The sequence below is a fragment of the Anabrus simplex genome, chromosome 4, assembly GCF_040414725.1.
Source record: "Anabrus simplex isolate iqAnaSimp1 chromosome 4, ASM4041472v1, whole genome shotgun sequence".
NCBI lineage: Eukaryota > Metazoa > Arthropoda > Insecta > Orthoptera > Tettigoniidae > Anabrus > Anabrus simplex.
This window is the reverse complement of record NC_090268.1, coordinates 405,870,081-405,882,862: the sequence shown is the minus strand read 5'-3', so window position 1 is coordinate 405,882,862 and position 12,782 is coordinate 405,870,081. Positions and strand designations below refer to the sequence as shown.

Sequence of the window (12,782 nt, the reverse complement as noted above, 5' to 3'; positions counted from 1 at the left end):
GGACGCCTAGATGGTACATTCATAGATCTTGGTGTTAAAATTACTGATTCTTTTGCAGCTTGATCTGCCAGTTTGTTGCCCCCAATCTCCATATGGCTTGGAAGCCACGTGAAGATGATTTGGGTGCCACCATCGTACAACCTGGGTATTGCAGGAAACATAGAATCAGTGGATTGCAGAGAGAATGAGTTTGGAACATGAGAAAATGGCCTTGTTCTTGCCTCAGTGCAAACTGCAGAGCTTCTAGGATAGCAAAAAGTTGTATATACGCTACAGACACTAGGAAGTAAGAACTTGTTTCTGACACCATCAGAAACGAACAGGCATCCAACGTTCTATCGTTTCTGCACCAGCTTGTATGTGTGGCTGTTCCATTGGTACCCTCTCTGTTTCTGGTGTGAAATGATGCACCCATGTCTCATCACCTGTAATGATACAGCTTAGAAACCTCATTGCTTTCAACAGAGTAATGATAAAGTAAGTCTAAAGAAGCCATGAATCTTGATGCTGTGTGTTCAGGTGTCAGTGATTGGAGAACCCAGTGTGAGCACAGTTTTCAGTAATCGAGCTGGTATCATATGATGGCATGCGTTTTATCTGTTGAGATGCCCATCTGCTGTGCATTGTCTGCACTACACACTCTGTTGTTGGTGCAGACCATTGCATGGATTTGCATGACATTGTCTTCTGTAGTTGACGTTATCCTTCATGTTCGATCGGCACCATCCAGTTCTTGTGGCCTTGTTTGAATTCTTGGCACCATTTCACAGTGGTTGGGTGTAACATTGCATTTGATCCATACACCGCCACAATTTCACAGCAAATCTCAATGTAATTACGTTTTGCTCACATAACACATTCCTTTCCATGAACTTCAGTTTTGGAGTACACTTCCAGTTGATGTGCCAATTCACTTGCATGCTATGATGCACCTCTTATCAATATTAAGTTACAGCACAAGTGTCACTGCAGGCAGCCATGGACATGTACTCTATTTGGACAATGTGCCTCACTTGGTGCGCAGCGCTTTCTGGTTTGGGTGACCCGTGTAACTTATAGGCCTACTTTGAATGCCCATGGTAAATTATCTGTTAATTTTGTCAGACTAAATTGGTGAAATGAAATGCTGTATGATGATGACGAACTATTAACAATAGTTAGAAAATGATTAATTTTGATCATATTTGGTAGATGTGTGAAAAGTTCTCTTTGAACTGGAAATTGGTGCACTTAAGTTGGAACACTTAATGAATGCTGAATTAATAAGAGATTGCATGTCTTTTATGTATTTTTTCATTAGCATTCTGGAAACGTAGTGGGTTTTTTTTTACTGGAATGGCATTAAAGAAACATTCTTGTGATATTCATTATATTTTAAACAGGAAGTGTTAAAAATTATCTTTGAGATCAACATGTTAACCTCAAGAAACTACAGTACTGTTAAATTGTGATTAATAATATTAATTCATCAACTGTGCAGCCTATGAAGCACTTCTGATTCTGATCTGGTGGAATGTTGAACTATTAGGATAAATTTTGTGCTGTCTGATTAGCAGCACATGTATTACATTCTGAATTTTTCACTTAGAAACTTACGATTATCAGTTCATGTTGTGAACTGAAACCTGGACCAGTGATATAGTCTGTGAACCCTCATTGTGGTGAAGTTTACATTTCTGTTTTCACTTAACTTAGTTTAAATGAGTTTAGGGACTTACCATGCGTATTGGTTCCTTGTTGCCAACTACTTCCAAGAAGTGTGGAGCTGTCACTGTTGACCCCTTCTGACAGAAATATTGTCCTGATGTTTCAATGTTGACGTTATACATGTGAAGAAACTTGTCTTCAGGCGACACAAACACGTGATCCCCCAACTCTACTGGTGTGGTTCCATTAGGAGGAATGCTCTGGTAGTACCACACCACATTCTCTGTGTCCACGGCTTCTTCTGGTGAGACGCACATCTTAGAGTCGAGTCTTGAACAGACAAGCACCTTTTTTCACAAAAGTTTTTACTTATCTGTGTAGATTGACTGGAATATAGATATTTATTACAACATTTTGAGGAAAATAATAATAATAATAATAATAATAATAATAATAATAATAATAATAATGTGACTGTAAATAAAATACTTTTCTCTTTTTCATGTAGGGCCAATAGATGTAATTTAAAGCAATTATTTACTATATATACTGTATGCATGTGTGTATGTAAAACAATATTATAACTTAGACTTTGTACTCAACCAGCGTATGATAAATTTCTAAATTAATTTTAAGTTTGAGATCATTTTAACTTAAGATATTAATTACACACGCAGTAAAACCTCGAATATCTGTTTTAATGCCCGGAGAGGTGTGGACAGTTAATAAAAAATTTAAAAAAAAGATTATCCATATTACTAATTTTAACGGACTTTAAAGTAGTAAATAAACTACATACCCTCTATGCCTTGTTAAATGGACAGAACTTGATCTAGCTCAGGCCGGTATCAGTACTGTTAACGTGGCCAAATTGTGGGTCAATATTTTGTAAATAACTGTATAATTTTATGTAAATATTGAAATTTCATGTATTTTATTTAATTTTGTAATATTCATTTTTGTCCGCCTCTGTTGTAATGGTTAGCATGATTAGCTGCCACCCCTGGAGGTCCAGGTTCGATTCCCGCCTCTGCCACGAAATTTGAAAAGTGGTACGAGGGCTGGAACGGGGTCCACTCAGCCTCGGGAGGTCAACTGAGTAGAGGTGGGTTCGATTCCCACCTCAGCCATCCTCTAAGTGGTTTTCTGGGGTTTCCCACTTCTCCTCCAGGCAAATGCCGGGATGGTACCTAACTTAAGGCCATGGCCGTTTCCTTCCCTCTTCCTTGCCTGTCCCATCCAATCTTACCATCCCTTCACAAGGCCCCTGTTCAGCATAGCAGGTGAGGCTTCCTGGGCGAGGTACTGGTCATTCTCCCCTGTTGTATCCCCCAGCCCAAAGTCTGAAGCTCCAGGACACTGCCCTTGAGGCGGTAGAGGTGGGATCCCTCGCTGAGTCCGAGGGAAAAACCGTCCCTGGAGGGTAAACAGATTAAGAAGAAGAATATTCATTTGTAATCTGTATTGTGCTACTGACACAAATAAATAAGAAATACCATATAACCTTAAAATGCAGTTAATGAAACCCTCTTTTAAACCAAAATGTAGTCAATGCAACAATACATACTAAGTATTCACGTAAATACCAGTGGTACAGGAATAAATTAATTTACCTGGTGTCATTTAAGCTGCTTTAACAAAACTCATTACTTTTTTGTACTCTTCTTCATCTTATTTTCTTCTGTGTGTCCATTCTGAGCTTTCTAATTATGAGAATATTTGAATAATCCATATTGTTTTCTTGTGCTCCAAGAATTCAGCCTACTCCAGTGTGGTCTGAAGTGGTATGTGATTGTGATGCCCTCTTCTCCCCATCACTTTCACTCATCACTTTGCAGCTGACTGCCAAGTTCCTGTTCGCCCTTTTAGCTACTATTTTGTCATCAGTTAAAATGATATTCCCAGGCAATTCATTGTCGGTATGAAACCACTCCTTTTACTTTCATCCACTTCTCCAAAATGAATGTTATTTTCAATTACCTTCAAGATGTCTTTGATCATCAGTCCTTGAACCCTTGAAATCATTGGCCAGCTCTTGCATATCGACATACAATTTTCTCCATGAATGTGTGATGTTCTGAGCAGTTACTAGATCCCATGATTTCTTGGTGAGATAAAACTCTTCTCTATGATTTATTTTTTTCCAGAACTCGACCATCGACATTTCTTCAGAAAGTAAGGGACCTACAATTCTCCCTTTATAATCCACCTTGAAAGTTCTGATGATGCCTTGGTCCATTGGCTGAATTAATGATGTTACATTAGGCAGCAAATAGGAAACAAAAATGTTTCTTCTGATTTCAGCAGGATGAGAGGGTGGATTATCAAGAAAAAGGACGAACTTTCTTGGATCCAAGTCCTGAAAATATTGCGTGCCATCCACGCAGATGTTTTGACAATCTACTGGGAAGTATTTCATCACCTTCCTTTGAAAGAACGCAGATGTTTTTTGATTTACCAACAACAGCTAATTTTAATTTATGGTAGCCACTAGCATTCATACAGCACAAGATTGTAACGCACTCTTTACTAGATTTGCGACCCTGAGCTGATTTCTCTTCAGCTGCTGCTAGTGTTTTACTGGGTAAGCTCTTGCAATAGAGTCCAGTTTCTTCTGCATTGCAAACTTAACTTGGAACGAATATCTATCTCTCAATTATGTGCCTATAATAGTATCTAAAGTTTTCTGCTGCACTGCTGTCACCGCTTAGTTTTTCTCCTTTGATGCTTCATTCTCAAATGCCATGTGTGTTTTTAAATCTTTTTAGCTCACCATCAGTCGCAGGTGAGGACCCTGAGAACCCTATCTTTTAGTGAAAAATTTCTGCCTGACTTATCATAGGACCACTAAAATGTACACCTTCACCTCACTTTTGCTGAAACCATGTGAATAACGTAGCATCCAATTCTTTTGTTGTCTTTATTTCTCATTAGGTCCCGCACTGTTGTCACACCAACACCAAACTCTGATGCTAAATTTGAGACTAGTTCACCTTTCTTTAACTGTTCAATTATATTCACTTTATTTTCAATGGTTAAAACTATACTGCACGATTCCTGTAAAATATTTGATACAGTAGCCTAAATGCACTCCAACACATGATAGACAAATTAGTTCAGCACAGTGAAGAGTTTGGACCGTTTCGTAACGCTTCCAAGACCAAAGTTGTAGTGTTCTCTGAAAGAAAAATCCAAGCAACCTTGTCAATAAAAGGCAGTAAGTTTGAACAAGTATCCTCCTTCAAGTACTTGGGTCCTTTGTTAGATGAGGAATGTGATTCTAAGAGAGAGAAAATCTAGAATAGACCAGGCCAGGAGACAATTTTTTACCATGAAACAGGTATTTACAACATCGGATCTAAGTGTGCAATTGAGAATGCAAATGATTCGGTGCTATGTGTTCTCCATTTTTCTCTTTGGGTGTGAAAGCTGGACCCTTGACCAAAATCTGGAAAATGTTGCTTTTGAAATGTATCTATATCACTTTACAATGGCGAAAAATGAAAGTATCCTCCTATTCAATACATCATATATTCCGTCTAATGACTTTCATTTTTCGCCATTGTAAAGTGAAAACCGTCAATACGGAATGATTCTAATATCTTGTAATGTATTTATATCGCCGCCTACTCCGAATACCTTGGGTGCTGAAAATTTCAAATGACGAAGTCCTTCATCGCATGAAGAAATAAAAATAACTATTACTTTAAAAAAAGGAAAATCCAATATCTAGTGCACATTATGAGAAGCGAGAAGTGCCAGCTATTACAACTCATTGAAGGTACAGGGGAAAAGGTCTGTTGGCAGGAGGAGGAATTCATGGCTGAAGGACATCCGGAGATGGTACAACTGCACTTCAGAAGATGCTTTCCGTCCTGCAACATCACGTCTGGAGCTGGCTATGTGGACTGCCAAACTCCACTACGAGAAGGTGCCTCAAGAAGAAGCGTAAATGGTGGAAATATTTAACCTGACAGAAAACGAGACGAGAGATACGTACGATGTTACACGCTATCAAAATAAGTTGTAGGTATCATTCTGAAGTAATGACCAGCATATCATACTCTACACTCCGTGGGCTGAGAGAGGGCACATTACATTATTCATCAATAATGGAATGGATAATAAAATTTGTGACTGTTGGATTTGATAACATCACTCCCTTTCGTAACAGTTAAAAGTTAGAATTACATAGTAAAAAAATGTATGAAGTCGTGTCTTCAATGCCGATTGCCAGTCTATCGTGGACCCATGAGTTGGAATGTCAGTGTACAATAACTCCAAAATAAAGTACTGTATCAAGATACCTTGACATTAAGAGCCGGCCTGAGTGGCTTAGACGGTTGAGGGGATGGTCTTGTGACCTCAATTTGGCAGGTTCGATCCTGGCTCAGTCCAGTGGTATTTGAAGGTACTCGAATACATCAGCGTCATGTTGGTAGATTTACTAGCACGTAAAATAACTTTTGCAAGACAAAATTTTGGCACTTCGGCATCTTCAGAAACCATCAAAATAGTTAGTGGGATGTAAAACTTATTATTATTATTATTATTATTATTATTATTATTATTATTGGCATCAAGAGTATGCTCATTCAGTTTTGGAGCAACTGTACACTGCTTTTAAAAGATTGAGATTTTTTTTTAGGCAATGGATAATTCAGGGAATGGGGAATCGAGAGACGGATAATCAAGGCTTTATTGTATATCTAGATTATCTTTGTGCCTTCTCTCCAGTAGTGTTACACATACTGTTGCATTCCTGCACAGCCTTGTCGAGTTCTCCTTCTCAGTAGGAGGAACCACTTACATCCCGTAAATGGCTTTTTTTGATGGATGATCTGGTGCTTTGTAATGTTGAGCTGTCATTTTCTTAATTGACGTACGGAACTCAAGAATATTCTTATTTTTGTGTTTCGTAAAGAGGATAACTCACACTGCTGCATATCTTATCTTCCTCTCTCCGTTCTGCCGTTATATACAAACAGAGCTACCGTTTGATTTCTCAACGTCTATTTTTCATTCTCTGTGCGTTTGCATTTCTCCAGAATGTACAGACTTTCTTCTTCTCGTCTCTCCATTTTGATTGAAAATATTTTACCTTGTTGTAATACTTTAATATCTCATGTCTTGAATGTATTGTTCTAGGTAGATGAAGAAAGGCACCTACAAGACAGTGCCTTATTTTAAGCAGTGGTTTCATGAATATGAAAACAACTTGCCATGACATTAGTAGATCTTTTTAGTCTTTATTAGATTAGTACCTTTGCCTGTGTATATTACTAGGAACCAAACATAACTTGCACCTGACTCTCATAACGCGAATTATTTGATGCCAAATGTAGTTCTTATGAGAGACAGGTATTGGACCCAGAAGAGAGGGTGAATTATGTTAGATGTAATTTGGGAAAGGGGAAAAAGATATTGACATATTTTGATTGTCAAACAGTCCTTTAGATCTAGGAAAATTACTTTGAATATTATTAAATCCTATGTAGAAAGAAAGGAACATGAATGTGAAGTCATAACAAGATAAACACATTGACAAGCCAGTGTGTGGAGGAGGAGCAACAAAAAGAGAAAACAAGGATGAACATCAAAACACAAAAGGACAAAGATTATCTCCAAATCTTCATTCACTTATGTCTTCATGTAGATGGACTATCTCTTTGTCTATCCCAGTTCTTGTAAATCTATTTGTTCTTGACCTTTGATGATTTCGTTTCTGCTTGCCATCCCCATGTTCGATGCATTGAGCCGTAGGCTCAATGCGAGAACTTTTTAGCCCGTCGACCGATACCGGTCTTGAGCGCTATGTCTTTAATATTTAATCCCATGGCTGTAAAATTGCTGGTGAATGGGGTTAGGGTGAGAATCTAGACAATCTTTGGCCAGAGTATGGCCGGGCGCGTGAGCGCTGTATTACATAGTTATTTGTACAGTAGTGGCGCTAGGCACGTAGAAGAGAAAGTAAAATGCGCTAGGTGCGCGGAGAAGTTTACTTTACGAGTACCAGCGGTCTCTTGTGTTTGAGGCCGCGAGTATCGTAGGAGCCTAGATTGTGAATAAGAGGGTTCCCACTTAGTGGGGCCTTCCTGTAGATTGTCTTGGCTAGGTTTATCATTCTCACCCTAACAGTGTCTATCTGACACAGGTCGTGGAGGTGGGTGATACGTGTATACCGATCGCAACCCGTAATAAGCCGCAGGGCCCGGTTCTGAACGGACTGCAGCCTACTCAGGTGGCAATCAGCGGCCACGCCCCATATAGGACAGGCATACTCGAGTAGCGGCCTAACCATCGTCGTGTACAGGAGGAGCCTGTTTTGTGGTGTGAGGCTGTTTTCAGCATAGATCAGAGGGAATAATTTTGATACCCTTGCATGGGCGGTGCCTGAAATGTTAGTTACATGCTGACGGTAGGTCAGTCCGCGGTCTAGGGTGACCCCCAGGTACTTGGCGCTGTCGGACCATCTGATTACCTCACCAAAGAAGTTCAGACCGCCCGCCAGTCTGCCGCGTCTCTTCGTGAAGAGCGTGGCCTGACATTTCCCTACATTAATTTTGATGCGCCACTTCTCGAGCCAGGGCTCGATAGTGGTCAGCGCTGTCTGAAGGTGGTGTTCGACTCTCGGGGCCTGCCATGAGACCGCGGACAGAGCTGTATCGTCAGCATATAAATATAGATTGACATTCTCAGGTTTTGGCATGTCGGAGGTATAGATTTTGAAAAGCACTGGGGAAATTACCCCACCCTGCGGTACTCCGGCTGTGATGGGGCGTGCTGTCGATAGCTCCTTGTTTACGGAGATTTGGAAGCTACGGTCGCTGAGGTAACTTGCGACTAATGCTGTGAGATACCCAGGGAAACCAAGGGTTCTTAGCTTATATACTAGTCCGTCATGCCAGACCTTGTCGAATGCCCTAGCGACGTCAAGAAAACAGACTCCTGTGTACCTGTTGTCGTTAAAGTTTTTCGTAATGTCCTCAGTCAGTCGTAGTAGTTGGTGAGTGGTGGAGTGGCCCTTCCTAAAGCCGAACTGCTCGTTCGGTTCTATATTGAGGTCGTCTATTACAGTCTGTAGGCGGGAGAGGAGAATAGCCTCAAACAGTTTGGAGATAACTGAGAGCAGGCTAATAGGTCTGTAGTTCTGTGGGAACGTCGGGTTAGCTGTTCCTTTTCTCAGCATTATAACCTTAGCCACTTTCCAGCAGGCTGGGAAGTGAGCAAAGCGAAATATTGCGTTGAAAAGTTTAGTCAGAAAAGTAATGGCCTTCTTAGGGAGATTCTTAAGGAAGGTAGATGAAATCCCATCCAGGCCGGGGGTTTTCCTGTTTTTCAGGCGCTGGATGTGACGTACTACCTCTCTGGTTGAAACAAATTTGAAGTCCCTAGGAAGGTCATTATCGTCATGTTCGAGGAGGCTGTCCTCGACCTCATCTATGAAGTCTTCGTCTGCTGGCTCCTCATTCGGAGAACACGTAGATTCGAACGTGTCTGCGAATGCCTCTGCCTTATCCTTGTCTGAGTGGGCCACTCCACGTTGTCCGTGCAGTGGGGGTATGCCTGTCCTTTCACCTGTAAATTTACGTGCCATACGATAAATGGAGCCATCCGTAGAGCTTAACTCGGCCAACCTCGACTGGAATGCAGCTCGGCGGTGGTGTTCCATTAGTACTCTAATGTTTCGCCGGTGTCTATTCCATAAGATCTTCATATTGGGGTCCCTGGTGACGTGCCACAGCTTCCTGACTCTATTCTTGAGCTTCAGAAGCTGGAGTACTGCAGAAGGGAGCGGGCGCCTTAGCGGGGGTCTGGTCTTCGGTCCCACGGAGGAAGTTTCAGCTGCATTCCTAATAGCTGTGGCAATTAGTTCAGCTTGGACGTCTATGTCTTCCGAAGAGCGAATGCTGGGATTGCCTGTGATGTTCTCTGAGAGTGTGGTCCTGAAAAGCTGCCAGTCAATTTTCCTTCTATGTAGTGGGATGAGGGGGGGGTCGGAAAGGGGCGTGGCGTCTAGGGTGAGTAGGACGGGGCAATGATCGGAGTCTAGTGGGTCTTGGGTATAGAGATTAGGGTACATATTGAGGTTACGGGAGATAGCGATGTCTATTGTGTCAGGACGTAGGCCGGAGTAATGGTAGTGGGTGGGTTTATCGGGTGGGTGGGAGAGTAACTGATGTCTGTCCAAGTAGCTGGCAAGCTTCTTCCCACGGTCGTTGAAAACCCTGCTCTTCCATCTAGGATTCTTCGCATTGAAGTCCCCAGCTAGGATGATTCTAGGACGTCCATTATTTACTGAGTCGAGGTCGGCCGGGAAAAACTCTACATTGGGCGGTAGGTAACACGAGGCAACGGTTAGGGGTCCTTTACTGGTCTCAACCTCAACGAGGGTGGCTTCTAGGGTTCGAAGGTCGGCTGGAGTGGGTATGCGGGTATGAACCAAGGTGTTTTTAATGAAGATAGCTGTTCCCCCACCGTCACGATCACCGGGGCGATCGTTACGGTAGAGAGAATAGTTTGGAAGGAAGATCCGGTTTACAGGTTTAAGTTTAGTTTCCCCGATGAGGATGAGATCTAAACACATCTCCTTGACAATCTGACTTAATTCAGTCATTTTTCCAAGGATCGAGTCCGCATTCCAATAAAGGATCCGTAACTGCTGGGGTCTCGTGTTCAGTCTACGGGCCATTGCTAAACCATTGGAGGGCTGCACTCATTATGACTTCCATTTGTTCTGACTTGGAAGTCGCGGCTTTGAGTCGAAGAAGAGTGGAGTGTAGGAGGGAGAAGAGTGGCTTGATTGTGGGGTCAGACAGAAGTTTAAGGATATCTATGAAACCCCCCTCAGACGGGGAGGGGGAGGGGGTGGCGGTAGAGGTAGAGGGGAGGGAGGGGAAATCTGTGGCAGAGAATATTGCAGGGGAGGTAGAGGAGCTGGGTGCGGGGTTCGATCCCATGCTCTGTGAGTATGTGACGTCATCCCGTCTCCAGGCCTGTCGCTGAGGGTCAATAGGTGCCGCTTCACGTCTCTTATTGCCAGGAAGACGTTGGTAGCTTGATTCTATAATGCGGCGGTACACACTACAGCCTCTGAAGTTGGCTGTGTGCGACTCGCCGCAATTGGCGCAGGTCGGCCGCTGTTCCCTGTCGTCTTTCCTGGGGCATTCTCCTGCCCGGTGGTTCTGGCCACAGATCACACATCTGATTAGACAGTGGCAACCTGACGTGCCGTGCCCGAACCGCTGACATCGGAAACACTGGACGGGGCCTTGGGTTCCCCGGAAACGTTCCATCTTAACTGCTATTCCTTGGATGTGCTTGATTTCAAACACGGAGTTCTCCTGGGCGTTGGTCCCGTCGTACGTGACGAGGAACAGCGGCATTTTCTGTTTGGTTCTGTACGATGTCAGTTGAACTTCCCAGCTTTGTCAGCTTTTATTGAGGGACACTCTGCACAAATCTTCATTCTTGTGTGGAAAGTTTAGAACGAGAAGAAAGCCAAATAAACACAGCAAAAGAGAAGACAAAAATATGAAGATTAATACTGAGATTTGGAACACACAAAATACTTACGGGAAAGGAAGACTAGTGCATCATTATAAGTATGGAAGAAAAAAAAAAAAAAAAAAAAAAAAAGTGACAAATCAAGTCATATATTGAAAGAAACACAAATAAGAAAACACAACAGGATAAAGATGATGGCAGATGATTGTGGAAAATGGAAGCAGCAGAAACACAAGATACGAAAAAACGTGAATATAATGGAGATCAAATAGAGAATATTTAAGATAAACTTAAATATTATAAACAAGTGGTCCGCCTTTTCAATACAATTTATAATTTATTATATTAGTACAGGTTTTGTCCCTTAAGGGACATCATCAATCAATCAATACTGATCTGCATTTAGGGCAGTCACCCAGGTGGCAGATTCCCTGTCGTTTCCTAGCCTTTTCTTAAATGATTTCAAAGAAATTGGAAATTTATTGAACATCTCCCTTGGTAAGTTCTTCCAATCCCTAACTCCCCCTCCTATAAATGAATATTCGCCCCAATTTGTCCTCTTGAATTCCAACTTATTGTGACCTTTCCTACTTTTAAAGACACCACTCAAACTTATTCATCTACCAATGTCATTCCACGCCTCCTCTCTGCTGACAGCTCGGAACATACCACTTAATACCAATATGAAGTTCGTCTTCATTCTCCCAAGTCTTCCCAGCCCAAACTTTGCAACATTTTTGTAACACTACTCTTTTGTCGAAAATCACACAGAACAAATCAAGTTGCTTTTCTTAGGATTTTTTCCAGTTCTTGAATCAAGTAATCCTGGTGAGGGTCCCATACACTGGAACCATCCTCTAGTTGGGGTCTTACCAGAGACTTATATGCCTTCTCCTTTACATCCTTACTACAACCCCTAAACACCCTCATAACCATGTGCAGAGATCTGTACCCTTTGTTTACAATCCCATTTATGTGATTACCCACTGAAGATCTTTCCTTATATTAACCCCTAGATACTTACAATGATCCCCAAAAGGAACTTTCACCCCATCAATGCAGTAATTAAAACAGAGAGGACTTTTCCTATTTGCGAAACTCACAACCTGACTTTCAACCCCGTTTATATCATACCATTGCTTACTGTCCATCTCACATTATCAAAGGTCAGTTTGCAGTTGTTCACAATCTTGTACCGTATTTATTACCCTATGCAGAATAACATCATCCGCAAAAAGCCTTATCTCTGAGTCCACTTCTTTTCTCGTATCATTTACATATACGGTATATATAAGAAAACATAAAGGTCCAATAATATTGCCTTGAGGAATTCCCCTCTTAATTATTACAGGGTCAGATAAATCTCTAATTCTCTGAGATCTGTTTTCTAGAAATATAGCGACCCATTCAGTTACTCTTTTGTCTAGTCTAATTGCACTCGTTTTTGCCAGTAGTCTCCGATGATCCACCCTATCAAATGCTTCAGATAGGTCAATCGCGATACAGTCCATTTGACCTGAATTTGACCTTAGTGACTAGGTTGAACCCAACTTGACTGACAAAGCACCCGCTCCACGAGTTACCAACGTGGAATAGGCTAATTGACTGACTGGAATCAACTACAATTG

At 41.7% G+C, this 12,782-nt stretch overlaps 2 protein-coding genes across 3 annotated transcripts in view; one reads left to right on the top strand and one right to left on the bottom strand.

Moving 5' to 3' along the window:
- Eps-15 (Epidermal growth factor receptor pathway substrate clone 15) overlaps window positions 1-12,782 on the top strand; it is a 555,588-nt gene that overhangs the window by 251,652 nt on the left and 291,154 nt on the right. The window lies entirely within an intron of this gene.
- Window positions 1-12,782, bottom strand: part of LOC136872112 (Ig-like V-type domain-containing protein FAM187A) — a 73,254-nt gene that overhangs the window by 44,151 nt on the left and 16,321 nt on the right. The window contains exon 2 of the mRNA XM_067145958.2: window positions 1,719-1,977. Within this exon, the coding sequence (XP_067002059.2) occupies window positions 1,719-1,977 (259 nt within the window). The remainder of the gene's footprint in view (window positions 1-1,718; window positions 1,978-12,782) is intronic.